Source organism: Kogia breviceps, chromosome 3, assembly GCF_026419965.1.
Source record: "Kogia breviceps isolate mKogBre1 chromosome 3, mKogBre1 haplotype 1, whole genome shotgun sequence".
Taxonomy (NCBI): domain Eukaryota; kingdom Metazoa; phylum Chordata; class Mammalia; order Artiodactyla; family Physeteridae; genus Kogia; species Kogia breviceps.
In genome coordinates this window covers 174152673-174177419 of record NC_081312.1, presented here as the reverse complement: position 1 = coordinate 174177419, position 24747 = coordinate 174152673, and the positions used below count along the sequence as shown (strand labels likewise).

At 43.6% G+C, this 24747-nt stretch overlaps 1 protein-coding gene across 14 annotated transcripts in view; it reads left to right on the top strand.

Annotated features, from left to right (window-relative positions):
• The window catches only part of NEBL (nebulette), a 353899-nt gene extending 347648 nt beyond the window's left edge, over window positions 1-6251 (top strand). For all 14 annotated transcript variants that reach the window (XM_059057855.2, XM_059057854.2, XM_067030385.1 and 11 more), the window contains one exon: window positions 708-6251. In XM_059057855.2, the coding sequence (XP_058913838.1) occupies window positions 708-884 (177 nt within the window). In that variant the 3' untranslated portion in view covers window positions 885-6251. The remainder of the gene's footprint in view (window positions 1-707) is intronic.
• Window positions 6252-24747: the final 18496 nt, after the last annotated feature.

Sequence of the window (24747 nt, the reverse complement as noted above, 5' to 3'; positions counted from 1 at the left end):
GCCAGTTTCCTCAGTCTATGAATACACTTGATTTTGAGATGGTCTGATATTATTAGCTAAACTCTTGGCCTCAAATGAAAACAAATATAGTAAAACTCATTTTTAAAATGTCCTCATTATAACAAGCATTTAATTATATGTACTTAAATATTCAGGCCATTTATATGCTAAATTTCTATCACTGTGATACAGAAACCTATTGAGTATATTATGGATTTTTTCTTTTATTTGTTTTAAATATTTTTGAGGAAACAAAAATTTTTAGTAAAGTTCATTACCTCTGCCAGGGGACCGATGGTGGTGATTTGGCAGTGCCTTGGACCTGTCTGCCACTGTGGTGGGTTTTGTTCTCTGAAGAACATGGACTAGGGGAGACTCTGCATAATCTCAGGTCTCTGGGCTTATCCGAAGCTGGGGGAGCGGCTTTACTGCTTCAGAGCTTGCTTTTGGACAGGCTAGCTATTGTATTTAGCGGCTTGCTCTGGCCCCATTCTGGCCTCCAGCATTACGTCTTTTGCCAGACTGGTGACCTTGAGATGAACACAGTCAGGACAGACAGCACGCTCTGGTCTGCAGGACTCCAGAAATGGCCGTGCTCGGGAAGATTCCTCACAGTTACTTTACGCATGGGTTGGTCAGTTGAGCTCAGCGTTTGTGGCCGTGACTGTCTTGGTGTGCATCGTGTGACCCCGTCTCTCCTTCCTCAGAGGACCTACCGAGCTATGTACGATTACAGCGCCCAGGATGCAGATGAAGTGTCCTTCAGGGACGGCGACTACATCGTCAACGTGCAGCCCATCGACGACGGCTGGATGTACGGCACGGTGCAGCGAACTGGGAAAACCGGGATGCTTCCGGCGAATTACATCGAGTTTGTCAATTAATCATTGCTCCTTGCCCTTTGAGCTTTGTTCTCACGCACACTAAACGTAATCTTTCTGAAAGATAGAAGATACCTTTAAGACAACTTGGCAGTTATTTTACAGTAATCTATCCTCCCTTTGACAATTAGACACACAGGTACCAGGAAGAAGGAATGACTTCTGGGCTGAAAACAGCAGCATTTTTGGTAATTCGTATAAGCAAAATAATTAGGTCTGGAGACCTGGTGCTGCTAATTGTGTTAATGTTTTCCTTTGATTGGCCATCGTGAACCCTTCTGGGGAAATGTATTTTTGTAGACTTTAATAGAGACGTTGATTGTCCCTTAAATGTCACAAGTATATGAAATTTCTTAGCTGTCACTTTGGAATCACCAGAAGCCAGTCCTCTTAATTCAGTAACACAGCCGATAATTTAAAAACCATTTAGCTTTTGAGTCACGAGGCAATTTCCAATTCAAGTGAAAATTGCCTAAATATATTAAATGTAAGCAGTGGCAGAATGACAGTTTGGTTAAAATTATACTGACTGGTGGCCTTAGGGATCTAGAAACTTCTACTGAACAAAGAAATTTCCTTGTTCCCTGGGCCAACTTGGGTCTATTTATTTCTCATTTGTACCAAGGTGTATCCTACTCTCCATTTACATTCTATGGACCTAAGTATATATGCTTGGCTGCATAGAATGTCAGGACCAAATTACTTCACAGCTATTCTACAAAGGGCAAATTTTAAGGTCATCTATATTATTTCCCTAATACTAATAGCCTTTACCCTGTTGCATGTCACGTAGGTTCAAGCTTCTGTAACATAGGCAGCTGCACTGCCTGTTCCTGTTATTAAAACAAAAAGCGTGGCCGATATCTAAAAGCCCTTTCCTCTAGCTGCCAGCTCATCAGAAAAACATAACTTGAAAAGTTGCTTGAGATTCTCTTGCCGCATTACACTCTAGTTTTGAAGGATTTACACCTTAGGAAATAGATGTATACTCTAGCAAATAAGTGATTTAGGTGTTTACTGAACAGCTTTCATTAACTTAATGCCGCTATTGATTTAAAAGCAAAGAAAACTTCATAAAAGCCACTTACAAAGTTGGAATACGAAGTGTGCTTTGGGAAGCCAGCGAACAAAAGATGACCAGCTCCGCACACAGAGACAGGTGATCTGGTTTCTTAATTTGGGAAAATGATATTCAGATTCCGGAATGGGAATCTAGCCCCTGAAACCGCTTAATGAAAAGACTCCCTTTCCACTTTCTGGTTTTTATTTTGTAAATCACATCCAGGGGTGAGATTGGGATGCCACCAGAGATCTGAGGTACGGGCCAACAGGTTGTTCATTAAGAAAAAAGAGATCTTTGTCACATTTTCATTTCCAAATGAGTGACTTTGCAGGCTCTTGCTGGATTCACAGCTGTACCCGTCATGTCGTGAAGTTTTACCTGGAGTCCACAGTCAAGATCGCTGGAGAGACTAAGGTCCATCAGCAACTCTGTGTTTTCCTGACCAGGCCCGTTAGGGGGACTTGCCATAGGGTAGCGCTCACGTAGGGTCTGACTCTATAGCTGTAATGAAACTGAAAAAGTAAAGTTACAAAAATGCAATCAAATGTATGGGCCTTGGGGCTTTCTGCCTTAATGATATATTCAAGGAAATTAACAAAATATGCCGTAAGACATCCTTTACTGAAATGTTTATTGGTCCAAAGGCAAATGTTGATTCATTTACACCTTTGCAAAGTAAGCCCATCGTTTTGAAAATCGGTAGTCTTATTTTTATCAGGCTAAAAGAGTAATTAAATAAGCTTTATTACATTCAAGCTGCATCTACATGACACTGATGTAAAATTGAAAAGAGAAAAATTCAGGCAAAGAACTAGAGAGTTTTTGAGGGCGTTTTACATATTACCACATAGCCAGCTTGGCTGATTTTCTATCATTGAAATGACCAGTTGTGATTCAACTGATTAAACCCCATATCGATCTTGGCGTCTTATACAAAAACCTGCAAAGACAAGCGGAACTTGCAATATTCTTGCAAAAATTTCTGTGCATTAAAACTGAGGGCAATAAGCTTGCTTAGTTTTATTATACCATTAAGTAAATATTTAAGATTCACCCAGACAGACTACTTTTTTGTGATTATAAAAGAGTAGTTGTTGATTAAATTTGCAGATGAAATGTAAGACGGGTACCATTTTTGATAAATAGCACATTTATAGGAAGCTCAAAGGAAACCGATTTGAAATGATGATTATAATCGGGGAAGTAACCATAAAGTAACAGCTTGAGGTTTCATTGTTTTTCTCATCCACTGATTTCAAAATCAGATTCACTGAATGTAAACGTCAATACTCATTTGGGGAATAATTCTCCTAAAATTTTAAGCTTCACATAATGTTTGCGTAGTAAGATGTTTCTGCTTTCCAGCCTTTAGGAATTAAGATCGGGTCAGAATTTAACTAGAGGGCAGTTATTTTACAATAAAGACTGATGGAGCACAAGTTGCACACGTTCCTGATGCTGTGGTTTGATACTGCTGTCACCGTTACCGAAGCCTGTCAGGGTAGTAAGCATCTCAGCAGAAATATAGGAGACAATAGATGCATAAAACCAAAGTGCTATTTTTACAGCATCATTTTCAAAACTGTATTCTCGAACAACTTTTCCCCTTTCCACACTCCCCCTCTCGCCTTCGATCTGGCAGCAGGCAGATGCCACATACAATGCTGACAGCTCAAGAAGGGTTTCAAAAACAATCCTTTTAAAACTCAACTTAAAGAAGACTGGGAAATGCCCGAGCACAGAGAGCATGCACCCGATTTCCTAAATGTGTTCTCAAACCTGATAAAAGCACAAGGGCAGTTTGATATGCTTTTCAACGTTCCGAAAACAGAACTGTACGTGGATCATCTCTCTCTTGAGAAGAGCATGGCAACAGAATACATTGCTTTTGGTGTAAGTTTTTGTAATAGGCGTTTTTACTAATTCTCGTTCTCCGGGAAAGCTTTCTATTTCTAACCTGTGGCAGGACAAAGTCTTCACGTCTTCTTGTTGTTATTTCCACCTCTGCAGCGTAGCCCACTTTGAAATATTTATCTGGTTGTCACATGTCCATGCTGTCCCTGCATCTTCTCAGGCCTCCCTCACCTCAGACACCACACAGGAATTTGCAAGCACAGTTCCCAGGAGCACCTTGTATGAATATGGATGCGATTAGACCAGCCCCTCTCTTGCCACCAGGTTCACTGCATGAGGATGTGGAAGATACAGTTTCGCCCGTCTTGCCACAGTCTTTCTTTCCTTATCCTCCACGTTGAGCTAGACAGCACTCTGGGATTTGGGAAGCAGACTTTTCTAAACACGCAGTGGAAGCTCAAGGTGCATCTCTTTTTCAGGTTTGTCCATCTCCAGTGGAATGTTTTTAATGAACAGATAAAGAAAATGTGTGTGATCCTTTAATAACACCTCCCTATATAAAGTGGATATATGAATAGTTTATACCAAAATTATAATATAGAGATATAAAAAAAAAGAATAGGTGCCTTTTTGATTACCCTTGTTTATTCACTATGGTCTTGGAGAGAAAACCAAGCAAGCAAGCTTCTGCCTAGTCCATAGTAATATTTTATTAGATGATTGGTATTTTTTATGGTGGGGAAGTGAGATGCTCCTGACAGATACGAAAGGTGACAGGTGATTGTGTTTTACCTCTAGAGGTTTAGAAAATACTGACTCCTTCCGTCTATTTCTGAAAGGTTCTTTGTGGATTTATATAGAGTTGAGACGCATAAGCATTAACTTTAGGTTTGCGATTTCGAATACCTATTGTAAGATAGAAGAGTTATGTTACGAGACTGAATTCATTACGCGAGATGAAATTCACTTCATAAATTCATTCTATCTTAGCTATTTGCTTCTGATAACCTGAAAGTGGCTAGAGTACGGTTGTTTGGGGTAACGCAACGTGGAGGTGAGAAAGCTTTAGTTAATGAGAAGCTGTGTAAACCAAGCTAAGAATGCTAAAATGAAGGTCTCTTTCTGAAGTATTCCATGCCTGTTAGCGTTCTATCCAGGCACTGTCTACCAGTGCTGATCCCCCAAAAAATCGAGACATTGTACGATGCTTCTGTGGCCATCATTCCCTGATCCACAAGCCTGGAAGGATCCCCTAAGGCAAATCTCCTCCCCAGTTGTCCGTGTTACTTCAGTATCTTCCTGGGAATTCCATATGCTTTTTGTGTTTGATATGTGGTATTCGATTTGCATAGTATATACTTCCTTGTAATGCGGTTGCTGTTAAGAATGATTTCTTTTAAAGGAAAAGAGAAAACCGCATCGTAGTCCTCTTCTTCAGCGTTCATGCAATGAGCATTTAGAAGCAGCACCGAGTGTGTTACGGGAGGCCCTGTGATTAAAATCCAAAATCGAACCATTGTACAGATTGCCTTCTCTTTGCTTCAAAATATGTAGAATCGTGGTTGATGATTAATTTGCAAGATTGTACTAACCTCGAGAGCATACGGTTTTACAGGAAACACTTCATGTTTTTAAAATGAAGGGGCTTACAGAACAACACAATGTTATTAATATAATCTGGCTTTTGTTATGCAAATTGTTAACACCAGCTATTAAAATATATTTTAGTAGAAATGCTTTAATTCATGTTTTTTTCCTCTACACTGTGAATCTTTAAGCCTTGGTGGACTAGAGCAACATCGTGCTGCCCAAAGGACTAACCTATGCAAACTAGTTCACATTTTAGTGGATGTCACAGTAATTGTGTGACAAGACGTTATTTCCCCCTGCGTAATGTACAGCGGCACTGAAATAACACAGGAAGCCTAGCATCATGTATGTATAGACAGTGACTCACAAAACCCTTCAGGGCTACCGTAAGCATTAGTATTACCATCCGCGTAAGAGCAGATCGCTGATTTATCTGTTAAAACGACATCAACGATGTCAGAACAAGAGGGACAGATGGATGCGTCGGCCTCGGCTTCCAAGTGGTCCCTGCAAGTGTCCTCCCGTGCTAGAACCGCGTTCTCAGATGCGCTCTCTCCAGGGTATTATCACTCTGTGTCTTCTTTCTGTATTTGTAAAACATTATAACGCTTTCATTTCCTATCTCTACACATTCGGTTTGCTTAAATAAATGCAGGATATAACAAAATGGTTCCACTTGTTGGTTCTCACCTTGGTTTCTTGGAACAGGGGTCATTGATAACACCCTGGGTTTGGGTTTATCGAGACAACTCACGTCAAATGGCCTCGAAGGTCTGTGGTGGCCTCAGTGCACTTAACCTTGGTGAGTCATTCAGAATGTGTCTTCTTCCCCCAAATAAACTTAGCCTTAAATGATAACAGTATCGTGCTTTTGCAAGCTCAGTCTCCTTCTGATTTTATATCAAAGTACTATAGTAATACATCATCGTAGTTCACTTCTTTCAAGATTAAATTCCTCATACGTCCTCAATAGTACAGTTTTAATTTTCTTGTATTTGTAAAATGAAAGAAACAGCTTGCAGCAAAGAATAGAAAATGCGCAAACTGAGTGCATGAAACAGGGAGATGCTCTGATTTCCCAGCTCAGAATGGCTCATTTATCATCGAGGAGAATTGCTTTTTTCCTAAGTTTCCCATAGTTGGAAAAAGTGATTTACTTCCTTTTTTTGCCCTCATATAAATCTACTGAGACTAGGACCTTAGCTTCATTGTGTTATTTTGTAAAAGTTCCTCTTTGATGGTGCCTAAACCCTCCTAATTGTAAACGGATAAACTCTGCTGATGACACATTTAATGCTCTTGCTTATAGAATAAACACTCTTCATAATCTTGAATTTTGTGTTGCTCATATTCCAAAAGTATGAAATGAATATTTGTATGATATTAATCAGCAGACATACTGATAATATTTCAAATGACAAAACAGCTTGCTTATTTATTTATTTGTTTGAAGAATATACATTTTTTTCTCTCTCGAAGTTTTTTTTCCCCACCATGCTCACAGTTTTTACTTTTTGGAACCCAACCCACAGAGAAATGAGTAACTTAGTAAGATTATTTTTTCTGAATTAAAATAATTTAGGTTTAGAATAAACTATGCTTATATTTTTATTAACTTAAAAGTTTGTGAAGTTAGTTGTACAGGTAATTGAGACATACGTGACCACTAGAAGTCTACCAAAGTAACTTTTTACGAAAATACTTACACATAATAAATTGAAAAGTAGATAAAAGGGAAGTTTTGTTCCTTTCTTTATGTAATTTGCTTCGCCTAAGCAGGAGGATTGAATAGAGTTTTGTGATGGCAGAAAACTGGATATGGTCCAAGTGTGAACTTAACTACTTTCTGCAGTTCTAAGCGAAATTCTCAGGCCTTTGTCCATTTATATTCGTACTTGGGAGCAGCAGAGTTCTGATGAAAAATAGAAAGAGAAAATGGGTTTAAAGGGTGAAAAGTCAATATGAGAACAAAGGACCCAGTTACTGATTTTGTATTTATACCGTGGCATTTTGATCTTTGCTTTCACTTTTTTTTTTAAAAGTAGCAAACATGAAAGAGAATAATAGACTAAAATAGAGAAATTAGCAAAATCTGAATGCCTGTTATTTCACTTGAGAAAATAAGGAACTTTTCCGCATTCCAAATTTAGTTATTCGATTGCTTTTAAAATGAACTCGTTTCTGGTTCTTGAGCCAGGATAGCCCCGCTTTTTCCAAAGGGTTTCTACCCAAGGCCACACGGCCCTTGTTAACTTTTGCTATCTCGCTGCTCATGCCAGGTGGCTGGATGGAGGTGACCCGTGTTTAGCATATGCCCGGGAGCCCTTGATAGGAGCCTCACAAGCACTTTGCCCAACAGGGATGCTGGGCACTGAACCTGTCCACATCTCCCCGAGGAGCCCAAGTTCACAATATAGAGCAGGTTGGTTAACTGGTCTGATTGTTAAAAGCTAAAAGACGTAGAGAAAGGAGGAGGAAGTCAAGAGTAAGCAGAGCTGTGAGTGAGCAGAAAGCATGAGATGGGGAAAAGATATTTAGGACAGATGGAGCAAAAAATAAAGTGGATGGGTGGTGGTGTCATGAGCCCTGGAGATCGGAAGACACTGATTCTTGCTAACGGCGGCCCCTGAGAGCAGGGAGCCCCAGCCCCTGCTGCAGGAGTGGTCACACGCCATGTCAGATGTTCAAGGTTCCATCCTGGTCCTGCTGCCAATGTGAGGCCACCTCCCCGCCCCGCCCCGTCTCGATAAGGAACAAATTCCATGAATGTTGGAAACACTTGCAGGGTGGACCCCAAACGAAACACCCAGTGGCCAACGTGATTGAAATGCCAATTACATTTTTGCAGTTGAAATGTTCCAAGGTTGTCTTAAATAATTTTCTTTCGTTTTCTTTTATGATGCAACGTATGACACTGTATACGTGCTACTGAAAACCACTTTAGTTAGAAGTTGTTTCCCTAGGCTCTATGAAGGGTATCAATAATTAATAACAGATGAGTTTAACTTCAGCCAGTGGGTTTGTACAAAGAAAGGATAGGGAGAGGAATGTTCTCATCAATTTCTAAGTGTTTGGAAAAGAACGTGGGAACGACTGGGCGACCTTAGCCGAGTGACTCAGGCACTGGTGTCCCAGGGACAAAAGCGGAATTGTTTTTGCAGAGCTTTCAGAAATACCTAATTCTTCCAGGTTTCCTCGGTGATAGTTCTTGATTAAGGGGGAAGAAGCAGTAACAGTAACTTCCTCAGCGTGGATTTATTCAATGCTGACGTGATTCAAGGAACAGAACACAGGAACTTTCATACTATATTGGTAGGAGAGACTTACATTAAACAACCAATGATATACATTTCTCCACTTGTATACAGTTGTGTATACTTATACAGTTAATTGTTTCATTGCAGTTTGAGAGATGTTGTGAAAGGAAAGCCTAGCGCTCCCTGAGTTCTTATAGCTGGGCCGGGGGGACCTGTGGACTCGGCGCAGGGGAGGGTGTGGAAGACTTCTTTGAGGATCTGCTATTTGAACTGAGCTGAAAGCTGCACTGAGAGCTGTCTCAGTCCATCTAAGCCTTAGATGCGTGGGAAAATTTAGTCACTGGCGGCTAATGATAGAAATACTCTAGTCTTCTGCCAGATTTTAATTTAAAGAGCAATGGCAGGTTTTTGTAATTTTCATGCAATTAAATTTTCATGAACAAAAGTTGGGGTATGCACGTGCATGAATATATGTGCATGCCCTACCCTTTGATTATTCTGATTATGACTATTCCACTTAGAAAGTCAGCAGGTTGCAAAGAGTTAATTATATACACAAAGTTGTACAGATGTGGAATACTTCACTTCCTTTTTTGGATAATTGGTTATTATGTAGACTTTCCTGTGTCCTGACTTCCTCCTTGAGTATTTTTGGAAAGCATGTGCTTACTGGAGTTTACGGTCATACAGTCTGCAGCAGAACCATTGATTAAAAATGCTCTTCTCTCCTGTTTTAGATTCCACAGATTTTGGAATTGTCCTTCCATCTAATATGTGATATGAGTTAGATTTGCAACATTAACTGGACAACACAGGGAAAAATCACTCACAAAGCAAGACAGTTGTTGGTAACTATTTACAATAAGTCCTTGCTTGGAGGTAAATCATAGCTTTGTTTATAGAATTCTGGCAAGATTGCTGAACATGTGTCTCCTTTAAAAATCTGACAGGATGTTTGCACATTTTATCTGGGGTACCCCTGCCCCAGCGAAATTCATGATCGATAATATTTTGGATGTATTTGGCTCTCTCATATAATATAATGCTTGTGGGGAAACAATTTTTGATATTTATAAATACTTCCCGGCTGCATGTACATCTTTCTTTTAGGAAGAAGTGTTTTGACTTTCAAGATGGTGCCGCATAAAGCGATTTCTGCACTTCTACATCTTTTTGTTATGTTGCTTTTCTTCCAAAAAGGGTAGCTCTGATGATCCAACTACGGCCATCATATTTGTATTGTAACACAGTTTCTTTCGTTTACAACCATATGCCCAGCGTTTTACATTCATTTTAGCGGGGTCAGGAGAAGAGGTGCCTGAAAACCCAGGGGACAAACTTGTTTTGTGTGACCCGCCCAGTGGTCCAGGTGAATGTGGAAAGCATCTGCCTGCAGCCGTCCTCCACCCAGAAAAACAAGGGACGGGTACGGGGAGATTTTTCCATCTTGCATGACTTAAGTCCTAGAAAGGTGTGAGAGTGGGGGAGAGGATGGCTCCTATGATGATTTATTTTTCCAAGCAGGCAAATAAAAATGTTTACGGTATGAGAACATTACTATAGTATGTCAGTTCTTAGTATTATTGAAAGATTTCATGCCTGAAGGGTATTGAAACATTTTCAGAACTTCAAATGGGGCTTCTGGTCTTGATATGCTACTTGATCATGATGGAGACGCTAAAATGGTAGTTTCGTAATGCAGAATCCTTAAGAATTTGACAGAGTTAATTTAATTATATTTCGGCACAGATCCAAGATCTACATTATGATTGATTGGGGTGGAGGGGAGTTATCAGCCCAAAGAAGTCCTGTACCGAAGATGACCATGTCAGGTGAGTGAGTGGATACCTGTGGAACGTTAGTATCGCAGGAAAGAGAAGGAAAGACGTAGCTGGGCAAGGGCAGATCTGAAGAGCCCAAGGCCTCACTTGGATGAAAGGTCAAAGTTTTTGCTTCAGCCGGAATTGGCTCTTTCAAAATTATTCCAGTCTCAGGAGGTAGAATTTCTCTGTGTTGGCCTTGGTGATCTTCCCATGTCTTGGCAGTTTTGTCACGTCCACAAGATAATGCCGCACTCAGTTGTGTTGCTGAGCTTTTCTGGGGGAACGATGGATTTAGAAAGCATCTGGAAAATGCTGAACATTCACTTTGTGTGAGTGCAAGTTGAGATATAGTCTTTGAATTTAGTATTGTGTGATGCCCCAGCTTTTATATGGACTTTTTTTTTCTTTGAAGTCTGAGAAAGCCATGTGAATCGGAGCGGAGCTGAGTAGGTCCCGCGTTAGGTAGAATTTGGGTGTCTCACATCTCTGAGAGGGACAAGTTTCAACCAGCAACATGTGTGCCCTTCCACACTTGTTGCCTTTGGACTCAGACTTTCAGGGGAGCAGAGACCTTCAGTCAAACCCCTACTGTCAGGAAGACATGGCATGATTGTCTCGTTGTATTGATTGGAAGACCAGGGCCTGAGAAAGTTGGTGACTCTGTCATAATCTAATGGCTGTACTTTGAAGGGTGGAGAAAAAACTAGCCCCTCTGTCTTCGGTCACTGGGCCTCTTCCCTCACACACTGTTGTTCTTGACGTCCGCTCTGTCTGGTTCAGATGGGGAGGAGGAGAGGGAACGCTTATCTGGAGCTACCCTTCTTGTTCCTTTAATGTCCCGATACTGGCTCTGCTGCACAGCTGTGAGCTCTGAGGAAAGTGATCCCAGGCGGTGCCCTGCTTTGATCACCCAGACCATGGCAAGGACACTTTGGAGGAGCAGGAGAAGTGATGGTGTCCAGACTCTCATATCACAGGTCAGGAAGGCAGTATCTCATTTCCTTTAAGACTCTGCAACTGCAAAGTAAGATAAAAGGAGAACAGGGTCTTTAGAGCCCTGATTTGAAGTCAGAAAGCGTTCTGTTCCATGTCCAGCCCTTTCTTCTCCCGGGGGGGGGGGCGACTTTAATAGGGTGAGTGAAGCTACCATCTGGTCCAAACTCAAACCTCTTGTCGTTGGGGTAGTTAGAATGTCTCAGGACTTCTAACCAGCTTGGTTTGTCAATGTCATTTCCACAAGCACTTTTTAAACACTTAAACATCTGTCCCGCTTGTGATGCCAGCAGGGTTTGGGTTTGGACGCATAAGATGGATTCGGGGCTCGTGACGAATCACCCCCTCCCAATTGTGCGCCACCCTGTTTTCCCCTTCCTTTTCTTTCCTTTTATTCCATCCCTTCTGTTTCCTGTTTTTAAAAGAATGTATTGGTTCTCTACGTAAAAAAGTAATCCGGCCTCACTCTAAAACATTCAAAAGAGTAAAGAGAAGGAAAAAAATGACTTCTAAGCCCACTATCAGAAACTATGGGTGTTGCTGTGTATCCTTGCAGAGTATTTATTGATACATATGTGTAAATTTTTAACAATAATTGTCTTATAGACAATTTTATGGACCTTTTCCCCATTTGACATTGCATAATGAAAATTTCTTTTATCAGTAAGTAATTTTTGGAAAATATTCCATCATATGTATGAATTATTTAACCTTACTGGACACTTAGATTGTTTTCCTTTTAAAATAATGCAGTGAATATTTTCATATTATTATTTCCCTAGGGTAAATTCCATCAAAAGGGAATTGCTGGGATAAAAGGATCATATAATTTCAAGGCTTTTAATAAATACTGTTATTAACTTGTCACGCAGCAAAATTGACAATTTAGATACCTACTGCCGGTAGATTGTTCCTCTTTTACATCTTTGATTTCTGTGACTGCTGGTGACGTTGGACATTTTCTTCACATGCTATTGGCTGTTTGCAGTTCATTCTCCCTGCCCCCAACTTCCCGGTCTTCCATTCTGTTGCTTGGGATATTCAGCACTGGCGTCTGAATGTTTGTTTGTTTGTTTTCGATTGGGTATGTATGGCCAAATTACCATCCAGAAAGTTTCCTCTAATTTATACTGCCATCAACAGTTCGTTTGTTCCATCAAGCCCTTTCTGACACTGAATGCTGCTGTTTGTTTTAATTTGTACGAGTACCCCTTTTAGTTACAGAAGCTGGTAATGCCATCATTTTTACGTATGCAATTGCTGTGTGTTAAAACCTCAGAGACAGTACAGAACAGAGAGAGAGACAGACAGACGGACAGAATTTTGCAGGAGAGGAAGTATAAGTAGACGATGCAGAGAAGGAGTTGGGTATGAAGGAGAAAGGATGACTAGGAAAAAGAGTATGGAGTCGAGTTAGTGTGCTAGGACTGCCATAACATAGTACTGCAGACTGGGTCGCTTTAACAGAAGTTTATTGTTATTTTCTCACTGTTCTGGAGCCTGGAAGTCCACGGTCCGGACCTGAGCAGGCTTGGTTTCTTCGGAGACCTCTCTCCTTGGCCTGAAGATGGGTATCTTCCCCCTGTGTATTCACGTGCTCTCCCCTCTGTACCTGTCTGTGGCCACATTTCCTCTTATAAGGACACCAGTCAATATTGGATCACAGCCCCATCTTCATTACCTCATTTTAACTTAATTACCTCTTTAAAGACCTTATATCTAAATCTAGTCACATTTTGAGGTACTGGGTGTTAGGGCTTCAACATATAAATTCTGGGGGAACAAAGTTCAGCCCGTAAGAGGAATGAAAAAAAATCAGTGCTTGTGGGCAGCCAGGCACAAACAGGTGTAGCTTGGAAGGGATTTGAATTTAGAGAACTTTTAGAGGGACAGTCTGAGTGCCCAAGGAATACATTTGAAAGGCGGAGGACCTAGGAGGAACCAGAAAAGGGCGCCAGTTGGCCCAAAGTCACAGCAAGTTAGTTACAGGGCCAGGACAGGAGCCCAGGAGTCAGGGTTTCAACTCTCCTGGTTTTCCTGTTGCACTGCACTGCCTCAGGAAGCTCAGTTCTTCAGTGAGGCTGTGCCCTTGTGTCTCTCCTGCTCTGACTCCAACCCTTGGCAGTGATCTTGAGCTAAGCAATTCGCTGCTACAGGCCCCAAATCACTGTTGCTAGATTACGCTCTGTGGAAGGATGATTTCCCACCTCTCCTGTCTCCCTCAGGTTGGAGTCAGTGTAGCAGGGTCAATTTCACTTGATGGCCTGTCTGGAGGGAGCCTGCCTCGGGCTCCGCTGGAGGAGCGGGTTTCTATATTGCTGCAACACGGGGGGCAGTCTCCTCCCTGCCCTGTATCCCGCATCCCTCCCCCTTTCTCCACCTCCCAGGCCTCCCCAGAACCTCCCCTTTCCACCTCCTCGCACACCTGGTGATAGTCACAGAATGTTGGACCTCAGTTTATACTTTCTTCACTACATCTTATTTCTGTCTCTTTGTTGTAAGTTCTTATAGAAGCTCCATCTCCCAGGAGGTGAGGGACTGAGACTTCACAGCTGGTTTCTCCTCCTGTACCACTGCTGAATCCTCTGTCTACCTGGCTATTGTATGTAGCCACCAAATCAGTGTTGACCTGTGCAGAAGCACAGTTCCTGATATCCCTGAAACAGTATGGCTTGTTTTCAGTTTTTATATCCACTCTTTCCTAATATGGAAAACATTATACAGATCTAGAAGCATGTAGTACTTAGTAAGGAAACACAACACCTTAGTAAACAAACAGAACATCCATTTGTGTCAACGCTGATGATAAAGCTATCTTCATTGTCTAAGCTTCCTCTCTCTTTAGTCACATCGTTTTCAGGATGCTGGATGGCTGGCAGATTGTGTGCTCTCGGGGACGGCTTATCGCGGTGGAGGGTGCCGGAGAAAAGAGCAGTCGTCTGGGTTGGCAGGGGTATAGTCTGAAGAATGACACCACCTTTAAGCTTCTTGGAAGGCGCTACCCAACTCCTGCGCCTGAGTTTCTTTACCTGTCCAACGGAGATAAGGTTTCCCTTTCCCATATGTTCTGCATATTCTGTTTGTAAAGAACCTCGCACGGGATTTAGCTCATACTAGGTGCTTAGTAAATGGCAACAGAGACCATAGTGGCCGTCTCTGGGGGTTGCCCTTGTCCACTGTTACAAAAGAGAACTCGCTTCCATTTCACCTTCTCCGGGGCCGCTGAGTGGCCAGTAGCAAAAGATTAGCACAAATCCATGCACTTAATAAGAGCAGATGATATATTAATCGAGCACTAATTAAGTATAATGAGATAATACAAATGCATGTAAGGACTTCTGGGTATTGGGTTAAGAGAGGACCTCGACAGAGTAACTACATTACTTATTAAATATTTAGATGTTTATGCCAGTAAGTTCTGTTTAATTGATAGAGATATCTGGCATATTTTTACATATTTTGCTTTGTAAATTACCATTTAGGATATTAATTTCAAAAGTAGCAAAGTAGTGCTATGTGGTGACTTTTAAAAATGCATAGCTGATTGAATCCTGGTATTTAAACACTAATAGATTTAATTTTATGAAAGTGACACAAGAGGGCAGCTGTGTACTGTTTCTGAATACCTTTTGCTACAGTAGATTATGCTAAAATTGAATATGTGAATAATCAGTATGATAGGAAATTGTCTTTCGTAAACTTCTTATTACATAGATGAAATAAAATTACTTTATTTAGAAATAACTTAAATTCTGTATACCACTCACATCCATATTGGCAAATAAAGGCTGACAAGTAATGATCCAATTAATACCCTACTGATTATCCATAGTTACTACGTTGATGTAGAACTTCCTGGTGATGCTTAAAGATCATGTGACTGATCTGAGTGTAACAGTGGGAAAAGGGGTGGAGGGGCTCAAAAATCAAGGCACAGCCTGGTCCCCACGGGAAGCCCGTATGTTGGAATGAAACGTGTGTCCAGTGCAGCAGAGTGTAGCAGTCCTGTAGGGCTGGACAAGGAGGTCTCAGCCTCTGTGTTTTCACACAGAGGTTGGAGGTTGGCTTACTTCTGGTACCTTTGGTTGTCATCCTTTGAACCCACAGCGGGTAAATATACTGCATGAGACCTAGAGCCTCCTTGCCAGAGCTGTGGTGTGACTCTGTCAGTATGTCCCATCCTGGGGGCCAGAGAGGTCCTGGGCACTAGGCTAATGAACCCAAGCTGAAGGGTCCTGACGATGCCTAGAACGTTCCAGGTCTGAATTACATCCAGTTGCAGGGGCTTGGGCAGTCGCATGAGGGCAGCCAGAGAGAGGGCTGTGTCTCAGCATAGATCAGGGATAGAGCTGTGATGGATCCTCCTATGCTTCAGATGTCGTTTTAGAAGGACAAATTCTGGTTTGTGAAAATGGGCAGCTGCAAAACTTAGAGTGTTTCCCAAAGTGAACGTGGGTTTACCATTGTTACTTAAATCACTCCAATAAGCATGTATTAATTTTCTGCATGTGGCCAGATCCAGTTCATATGGGTGCAGAGAAGCAACACAGGGTCTTCTGACTTGAACTGATCAGGGAGGGGGGGAGAGGGGTGACGGGACACAGTAGGGCCATGGGGACAGTAGTTTGTGCAGTGCATGCTGGTTTGACAGATTCATAATAATATTACTGGAATCTGAGGGAACACACCCATGACCCTGGTGCACAGTGTGTGTGACTGCCCGGGGAGAACGTACAGTGGAACCAATACTGGCTGCGAGGGCGGGGCAGGCCAGAGGGGGAGTGGCATAGAGACCCAAGAACTGGCTATGGGACCGTTCATCCAGAAACAACAGGGGCAGGGCTGTGTGTGCAAAGGTCCTCACGCCAGGCCCAATTCAACAATTAGGGACAAAATATAAATCCAGAGGTTTGAGCTGGATATTCAAAATTGGCACGGTGCATGCAGGTTTTCAGTGAGAGGAAACAGGGCAAAGCTCGGAAATTGAGAAGCCGGGAAGAGCAACCAGATCAGAGAGTAAACAGTGCCACCACAAGTCTGGATGTCGTTGATCACAAGTCAGGAAACACTTTGCTTTCTGTGTTGGTTTAAGACACTTTTCCTCGTAAGGACAAGAACATCCCCACAGCCGCTGGTTCTCTGGAGGGTCCCAGAGAATTCTAGCTGAATCGAACAATCTATACAATAAAGGAATCGCAGCCCCAAATGGCTGGAAATGGAGAGCGAGCCTTAATTCATGTCATAAGTTCATGTCTTCAGGTGTAGCCAAGTCTCCTCCCAGAGTGCTGGAAGAATTCACATATGTAATCAGGGAGTCACCACTGGTAATCTTGAAAAAAATCATGTACAACAAGTGAAGAATCAGAAAGTTAAGGACAAGTAAGTGTCACAAGTTATGAAAAGGGGTGGACCCCAGAAACTACAGACTATTAACCTCGGTCAACGTTTGGTCAAATTATAGAATGAATTTAAAGCAGATGTCTTATGAACACTTTGAAAGGAATGTGTTGACTGCTAGAAGACATGGAATCACCAGAAACAAGTCATGCCAAACTAACCTCATCTTTTATGAAAGCATTTTTTACTGACGTGGGAGACTGGGGGAGTAACATAGATCTAGTGTTTTTCTTAGTTTTAGGAAAACATTTGGCAAAATCAGTCAAGATATCACTGTGGCTAATAAGGCAGCATACACATAGTAATGAAAGTACTCTCAGACGGCCGGGACCTGTTTGAAAACTGTGCTCAGGATGTAAGAACAAAAAATTCTCTACCCAGCGAACCCAGCGACATTCGGTGAGTTCCCCTGTTGACTCTTGCAGATTCTTACTAGAGAACCTGTGAACACCCAGGAAAGAAGAAAACTGAAATTAGGACCGCCTACCACATTAGTGCCAGGATCAAGCACTACTTTTACTAAATTCAAGGCTGAAGAAAATGACAATCAGTAACCCATAAATAACTGCCTCTATGTAGGTAGAAAGACCTGCTCTTTTCTCCTCCTCTGCTTAGTCTCTGCTTTAGAAACATAGATTCTAGAAAATTAGGAAACTGGATATCTCCCCCTTCTGCATGGGAAGAAAGACTCCAGTCACAAGGCAGAACCAAACTGAAGAATAATTCTATAAGAAAGAAGAAGAAAATGATAGAACTACAAGAAGAAAATGATAGAACTCTGCTAAGTGATATAAAAGTATGAATAAATGGAGAGGCCCATTCCTGAATGAGAGATTAAACATCATAAACACATTCATTCTTGCATAATTAATTACAAGTTTAATAGATCCTAACAAGATCACGAAGAAATTTCTTTTTTGGGACTTGACAAAGATATAGGGGGAAGAGACTGAGGCCAGAGGGAATGGCGTGGGTAAGGCCCCAAGATAGGAGGACCCGTGGCGTGTCCACAGAAGTCCAGAGTAGCCCGGAGAGGGAAGGAGGAGAGTCATGAGTGAGGCAGCCGGGGAGGTAGGCAGGGAAAGAGCACACAAGGCCTGGGAAGCTCACGGTCTTGGTCTCTATCCAAAGAGCAATGGGAAGTTACAGGTTTTTAAGCAGCGAAATACAATGATTAAAGTTGAGATTTTAAAAGCCCACCTTTCTGCCGTGTGGAGAATAAATCAGAGGAGGACAAGAGGAGAGACGAGAAGAGAATCTGATTGGTAGGCAGTGGCAACAGTCAGGCAACGTGGTTGCACCAGGCTGGTAGCAGTGGCAAACGAAATAGAAGAGAAAGGCAACTTGCTTTAGTTCACCAGAGCATCCTGGAAACCAGTGCCGTGATACCACTGCAGGAAAATTGGACAGTTTTCTATATAAATGTCATTCCACACTTATTATGGCAGCATACAAGGGAAATAAAACAGTCTTGGTATAAAAATTTCTAATTTAGGTAGTGGTTATAGCACATTCTAGATGTATGACCACAGGCGAGTTGTTTAAACGTTGTGAACCCCAGTTTCCCCATGCGTTCCATGAGTTTACTAATACCTGTTCACGGAGCTGTTGGAAGGCGTAGTAGGCACTGCTGACTGTCCCCGAATATCTATTTCCCCTTCCTTCAGAGTAAAATAGATTTTGGCTGAGCCAATGGCCATCAAAAAAAAAGAATAAATTTTCTGGGCTCTTTGCACTTAGATATGGTCATGTGACAAAGTTCTGACCAACAGGACCCAAGAGGAGAGCTGGGTGCTGGTGTCCACAAACCTTCCTGAAGAGACACGCGGCACCTGCTCTTTGCCCTTCTCTCTTTTTCCCTTCTCTCCTTCCATCTGGAAGGAATTACGTCCTTGAACCATGAGGGCAAGGGCAACCCCTTAGGGATCGTGGACTTGTGAGCGAGAAGGTGCTTGATCCCTGAGGAATCCAAGAAGACCCACAGGCCCGAATCTTGTTCTCCTGTTTTGTTGCTATTTGTTGGTTTTGCTACCAGAGAAAGACTTCCTGTCTTACTGGTGATCTAGATTTGTCATACCTAAAGATTAGAAGACGTAACATATGTGAAATGCCCAGACATTGTAAGCTATCACTAATATTTTTGTCTCCCACCAAAAAAAAAAAAAAAAATCCTTTATAATTCTGCCCTCGCATTCTGGAGAATTTAATTGTATTCTTAAATTTTTTTTTTTTCTTAGACTCTGGCAAACTGGAATCTATCCAGGAGAAACTTCTCAAGGTAGTGAGCGAGCCTGGAAACCGTTATGACACAGGGAACAGTTAATTACAGGAGTTGTTTAGCATTTGCTCTTTTTAAAGGAAGTGTGCCTTTGCCTGGCGCTTGGGACTCTCAGGTGAGTGGCATCCTGTAGTTTCATCTGTTTCCACGGCACTGGAACTGGCTTGTCCACGGCACGGCCGGAGGTCAGAGCTGGAGCTCTTACGAGGGAACGGGTGGGTTTGGAAGGGCGCTGAGGTGGCCTGCAATCGTCTGCACACCCACAGCCCGGGTGAGGTGTGCGGCCCCGAGACGATCGTTATGTAGAGGGGCCCTGCCCACCCATCTCTACCCTCATCAGACCGGCCGTTTTCTCCGCGTCTCCCAGGGGGACAGGGGTGTGTGAATGTATCTCAGGGGCTGCCCCGGAGGTGAGGAAAATGTACACGTAGAAAGTCATTCTGAGGACTTGAAACCCGAAATGGAGACCAAAAATGAAGCAGCAGTGATTCCCATTCGACCTGTTGGGTCGTCTGCTCTCTAACGTGCCAAGTCGATCTGAAGTCACTTCCAGAGTACAGCCGGCCTCCTTCAGAAAGGAGCCAGAGCTACAAACGAAGTTTAAGTGAAAATGCTGAGCATAAATAGAAGAGTCCATCTGAGGCAACACACAGGCTCCGTTGCTAAGTGCACATCTGGGTCCGCATAAAAGGAAACTGGTAGGGAATCGAGCAGAGCGATGGCTCTGTGTTGATGTCAGCGGTCATACTTCGCCACAGGGGTTGGAATGGTTGAAAGGAGGTTCGGATGAATAATTTGCAAATGGGTGTCCTCTAGGTTTATTCTTATTCAAGTGACAGATGCCCCTGTGATGACCTCGCCCTCTGACGGGCCCTTCACCTGAGTAGCTGGAACATCAACCTGCGTGTGTCCCTAGGAAATTTCTTTCCCTTCCGTTCTTCCCTTACATCGTGTGATCCAGCCGTTCGAAGTGACTTGCAATGATCGGAGGGAGACACGGTCTCCCACCCCTGCTTGCTTTCTGCTCTCAAACCCTGTCCACCCCACCCCCCACCTAGCACACGTCTGTCATCATACTTGTCACTGTAAATTCTGTCTTCTCTGTCTTCCCCGCTAGGCTCAGGCAGCTCTCAGCTAGTTTTTTTTTTTTTTTTTTTTTTTTTTAATTTAACCGCTTTATCCCACTAATAGCCCGACACCCGGAAGGTGAGTGAAAATGTTTCCTAACAAGTTGAGTTAATTCTCCAGCCCATCAGCCGTTGTCATGAAGCCTGAGTATCCTGTGCCCTCCGAGACTTTTGCTCACTGCGAGGGGCAGCCATATAAATCCAGCAAAAGTCTCAGGCGCTATCCCAGTGCTCCAGGTGGCCCCCAGCTGGCGAGTGTACAGCGGATTTGCCAGACAGGCAGCCAAGTGTAGAAAACTCCCAGGAAGTGGGTTACTTTCAGCCGGTCCCCAGCCTGCTCTGTGACCTGGAGCAAGTCTCCCAACCTTTTGGCGCCTTACTTTCCAGACCCTTTCATAGCCAACCACATAGTAAGTCTCATAATAAGTCAGGGAGGGCGCACAGCAGTCTAGCTATGTCGAATGTTATAAGGGAAACATGAAGGGGACAAAGAAACGTAGGTGTTGAGGGGGCACTCTTCTTCTCTGGTCTCATGTGGAGGCAGTTCCATTTGGAGGAACCCGTTAGAGAACCACGTCTGGTCTCTCCTTGCTTCCTCTTGTGCCCTGCTGGGGCCTTGGAAACATTCCTCGCCCTGGGAGAAGGTACAGAGCGTGCTCAGCCCCGCCCCTTCTCTTCTGAGCCGGGGTTCCTGCAGGGGCTGTGGTTTCTGGTGTGTCTCTCCACACCCTCAGCCGGCCCCCTGAGGTAGGGGCGTGGGGCAGTTAGCTGTTGGGTAGGTGCTATGGGCTGAATATTTGTGTCCACTCCCCCTCCCCTCTATTCATATGTTGCAACCCTAATCCCCAGTGAGATGGAATTGGGAGGTGGGACCTCCGGGAGGTGATTAGGGTTAAATTAGGTCATGAGGGCGGAGGCCCTAAGATGGGATTCATGCCTTTGTAAAAAGAGGAAGATTCCTCTCTCTGCGTGTGCACACACACCAAGGAATGACCATAAAGGAGGAAACTGGGAGGAGAGCCCTCACCAAGTACCTGAGCTGCTGGCACCCTGTTCGCAGACCCTGATCTCAGGCCCCCGTTTCTAGTCCAGGCTCTGATGCGCACTGCCTTGGCTGTCTTTGCCGGGTCCAGTGGCTTTTCTGGCCCTCCATGTTTCAACTTTAAAATGCAGGTGTTGGACTGGGTCTTTCTAAAAGCTTATGAATCCATGGTTGGAATCCACCCAAAGAACGTTCCAAAGGGACACGGAGTCTTTTATCTCTTGGTAACTGACAGAGACTCTCAGTCAACTATTCAATATCCATTCACTCTTTTTTTCTTTAGTAAGAAAGCCCAGTTTTTATTGGCTGGGAATGAAAAGATAGAAACTTGGCTTCTCTTGAAGCTAGGAAACTTTGTGTAGAAGGTCTGAGAAGGCGTCTTAAGGAGTCAACAGACAGCTCTTAGGTCCTCTTTTGCCCATCTTCCTTCCCCCTGCTTCCTTGGAATGTGGAACTACTAGCTGGAGCCCCAGCAGCCAGCAAGGACCAAGAAACCGAATGCACAGTGGAAGCCACTGCAATGGTTGGTGGCAAGATAGAAGGATCCCGGGCTGTTGATGACACGATAGAACTGTCACACAAGCCCTAAAGTGCCTACCTCCAGATTCCTTTATGAAAATGAGAAAAGAAGTCACTGTCTTTCTGGTCTTTGTTGCCAGTAATTGAATGAAATTTCGAACTAATACAACTCATTGGGCTTCCTCTCATAAATGACAACTCAATTCAACAGGCTGGAGAGTCTAAACCTGCAGAACCATATCGTCCACATAGCTCGTCTTAGAACAGAAAGGTTTAATTTGCATCCCGAAATCTATGTCTTGAAGGGTGGGAGACAAATTCTCCTTTGCTTTTGGATGCCAGTGGCATTTCATTATAGAACTAGAGATTCTCAGTTTCAGTTGACTCTGGCTGTTAGTTAAATATTTCAATCAGCCCAATGCGAATGTTTTTTCAGACATCTCTAATAGTTAACAACTGTGGATCCAAATAAAACCTGTTGTGGCCAAAAATTCTTTCAGGCTGACAGAATGTACTAATCCCCGCCAAATATGAAATAACACTGAGTCATTTTAGATGAGTACTGTGAAGTATTGCAGTCGGTACTTCATGTGTTTTGCACCCTTATGAAGTAAGTAGTGGCAGGAACATAGATATTCAGCTAAATCAAGCAAGTGACATTCCTCTTGAAGCATCTCGAGACCCTTCTACAAAGCTCCCAGCTGTAATAAAGGGAAGGCTTTCCATGAAGAGCGCTGTAAATGTTTCTTCCACGGGGCTCTTGATGGCAACTGTGGCATTGTGAGAAGCCTTCGGGACTGGGAATTGGGAGTCCTGGACTGCAACTTCGGTCTTTCCAAGTAGCAGCGTGACTCTGGACAAGGCATTTAGGATCTCTGAGCCTCCGTTTCCTTAACTGTAGAGTTGGGATACTACTGTTTATCTCCTAAGGTTATTGCAAGGACTGGGAATCTGAAATACCTGGCCGGGGCTCCATGGGGAGGGAGATGCTGTTGAATGAACATTATGTGGAATCTGAGTGTTACGTCACTCGATCGGTTATGTGGAATCCCGCACCTCATCCTAGAGCATTTGAGGTGTAGATTGCACATGTTAAAGTGCGGTCAGACTTCGCCGAGACATTCGGTGTTGAAATAAACTCCCTCGCCGTTGCTGGGTGAAGGAAGTAACTGATAGTGTCTGGGTGATTGTGACCCAGTGGGGCTCTGGGGAGGACCCACTGATGGCTGCAGATGGGGCAAGTGTGGCTAATAGTGTGAAGGGCAGCGTTGGAATTAAATATAAAGTTGGATGAGTTTAATAAGGAGCAAGAGAGTGTGACTCATTTGGGGAGGGAAGGCCAGAGCCCCGTTGTCTGATGTAGGGGGGCTGGCTTATTTGCACGGAGAGGTGACTACTGATTGTGGCAGTTCAGCGGGGCCTGTGGCAGTCAGCGCGGGTGACAGGCTTCCTCTGTGTCCCACTTGGGAATTTCTGTGGAAGAAGTTCCAGGAGAAGACAGAAGCTCCAGGGGGGCAGTGAGCCCTTACATGGTGAACCGCTCCCTCCCACCGGAGGTTCTCATGTGACGTTGAAAACAATCTGGTCAGGGAAAGAGAAGTTAAATGGCGGAGTTTTTGAAGCTGTGACTAGAACCCAGTGGGAACTTGGGTCTATTATGAAATTAAGAGACAACAGCATCGTACTACACGCATAGCTGGCAACAGTAATGGTCTTATTGATACTGCTGACAAAGGGGATCGGGCCTGGGGTTCTTCAGCCTGGAAATGATGCTGAAACCCGGCCCCTGTGCACCAGCGCCAAATGGAGTCCTAGAGACCGAGTTCTGAGTGAAGTAGAAGAGAAGAGCTTTATTGCTTTGCCAGGCAAAGGGAGACACAGGGACCTAATGCCCTCAGAACTGTGTGTCCCAACCCGGAGGGATTTGGAGAGGAGTTTTGTAACAGTGGTTCAAGGATCGAGTTGCTGAGAAGCATCAGGGTGTGTGCAGGGCCTGCACTCCTTTAATCTGGCCTTTAATCTGGTGGCCTCCTGAGGCGCTTCTGTGGTTCTCCAGGTTATCAAACTGTGACCTTCTCTCTGGAATGAAGAATGCTTCATCAGGCAGTTAACGTCTTCCATTTGTTGGGGGTTTTAGTTCTGTAGAAGAGCTCAAAGATATTGTCATGTGTCCCCCGGGAGGTAGAACCAAGACCCTGCCCCAAGGCTGCACTACTGTTTCTTGACGGCCCCTCCCTTGTCTCCGCATCCCCTCCCTTCCCTGGTTAGCAGCTGTTTGAACCTGTCCTTTGGAACTCAGGGAAGGTCATGGAGCCTGAAGCCTATCCCTACAAACAAGGAACGGGGGACACAGAAAGGCTTCCGTGCCCAGGAGCCCCACAGGGTCCTGCCTGGGTTTCAGAAATTAGGGCATTCTTAAGGCTCAGTTGTGCTCTTTAAGGACAAGTGGAAGAAGCCAACCAGCTGCTTTCCATCTTTTCTGAGAACAAATCAAGAGGAAATTGATTTCAGCCACATGTGGAATCTGTACATTCATCCTGAAATGAGCTTTCTCCTTAGGAAAAAAAAAAAAAAAGAGACCTCAGGATGCAAGCTCTGCAAAATCAGTCAATAAAATAATCAAATTAATGGCAGCAATAATACGTTCCAATAGGAGCTAACACAATGCGTACCGTGGAAATAGCGTGTTTGCACCATGCTCAACTCAGGTGAGGAAAGATGTTAAAATGGGCATTCTCATCTATACCCAGTTCGCTCTCAGCCCAGCTGCCCCAGCTCCTAATGCAGACTGAGGGACTGGACGTCCTCTGTATACATCACCTGCCTCCAGGGAAGGACGCCGTTTACAGGGATAAGGTGACAATTCACAGCCAGGCCTCTGAGCACTTTGTGGCCATAATTAACCCCTGTGGTCCTGAGGCAC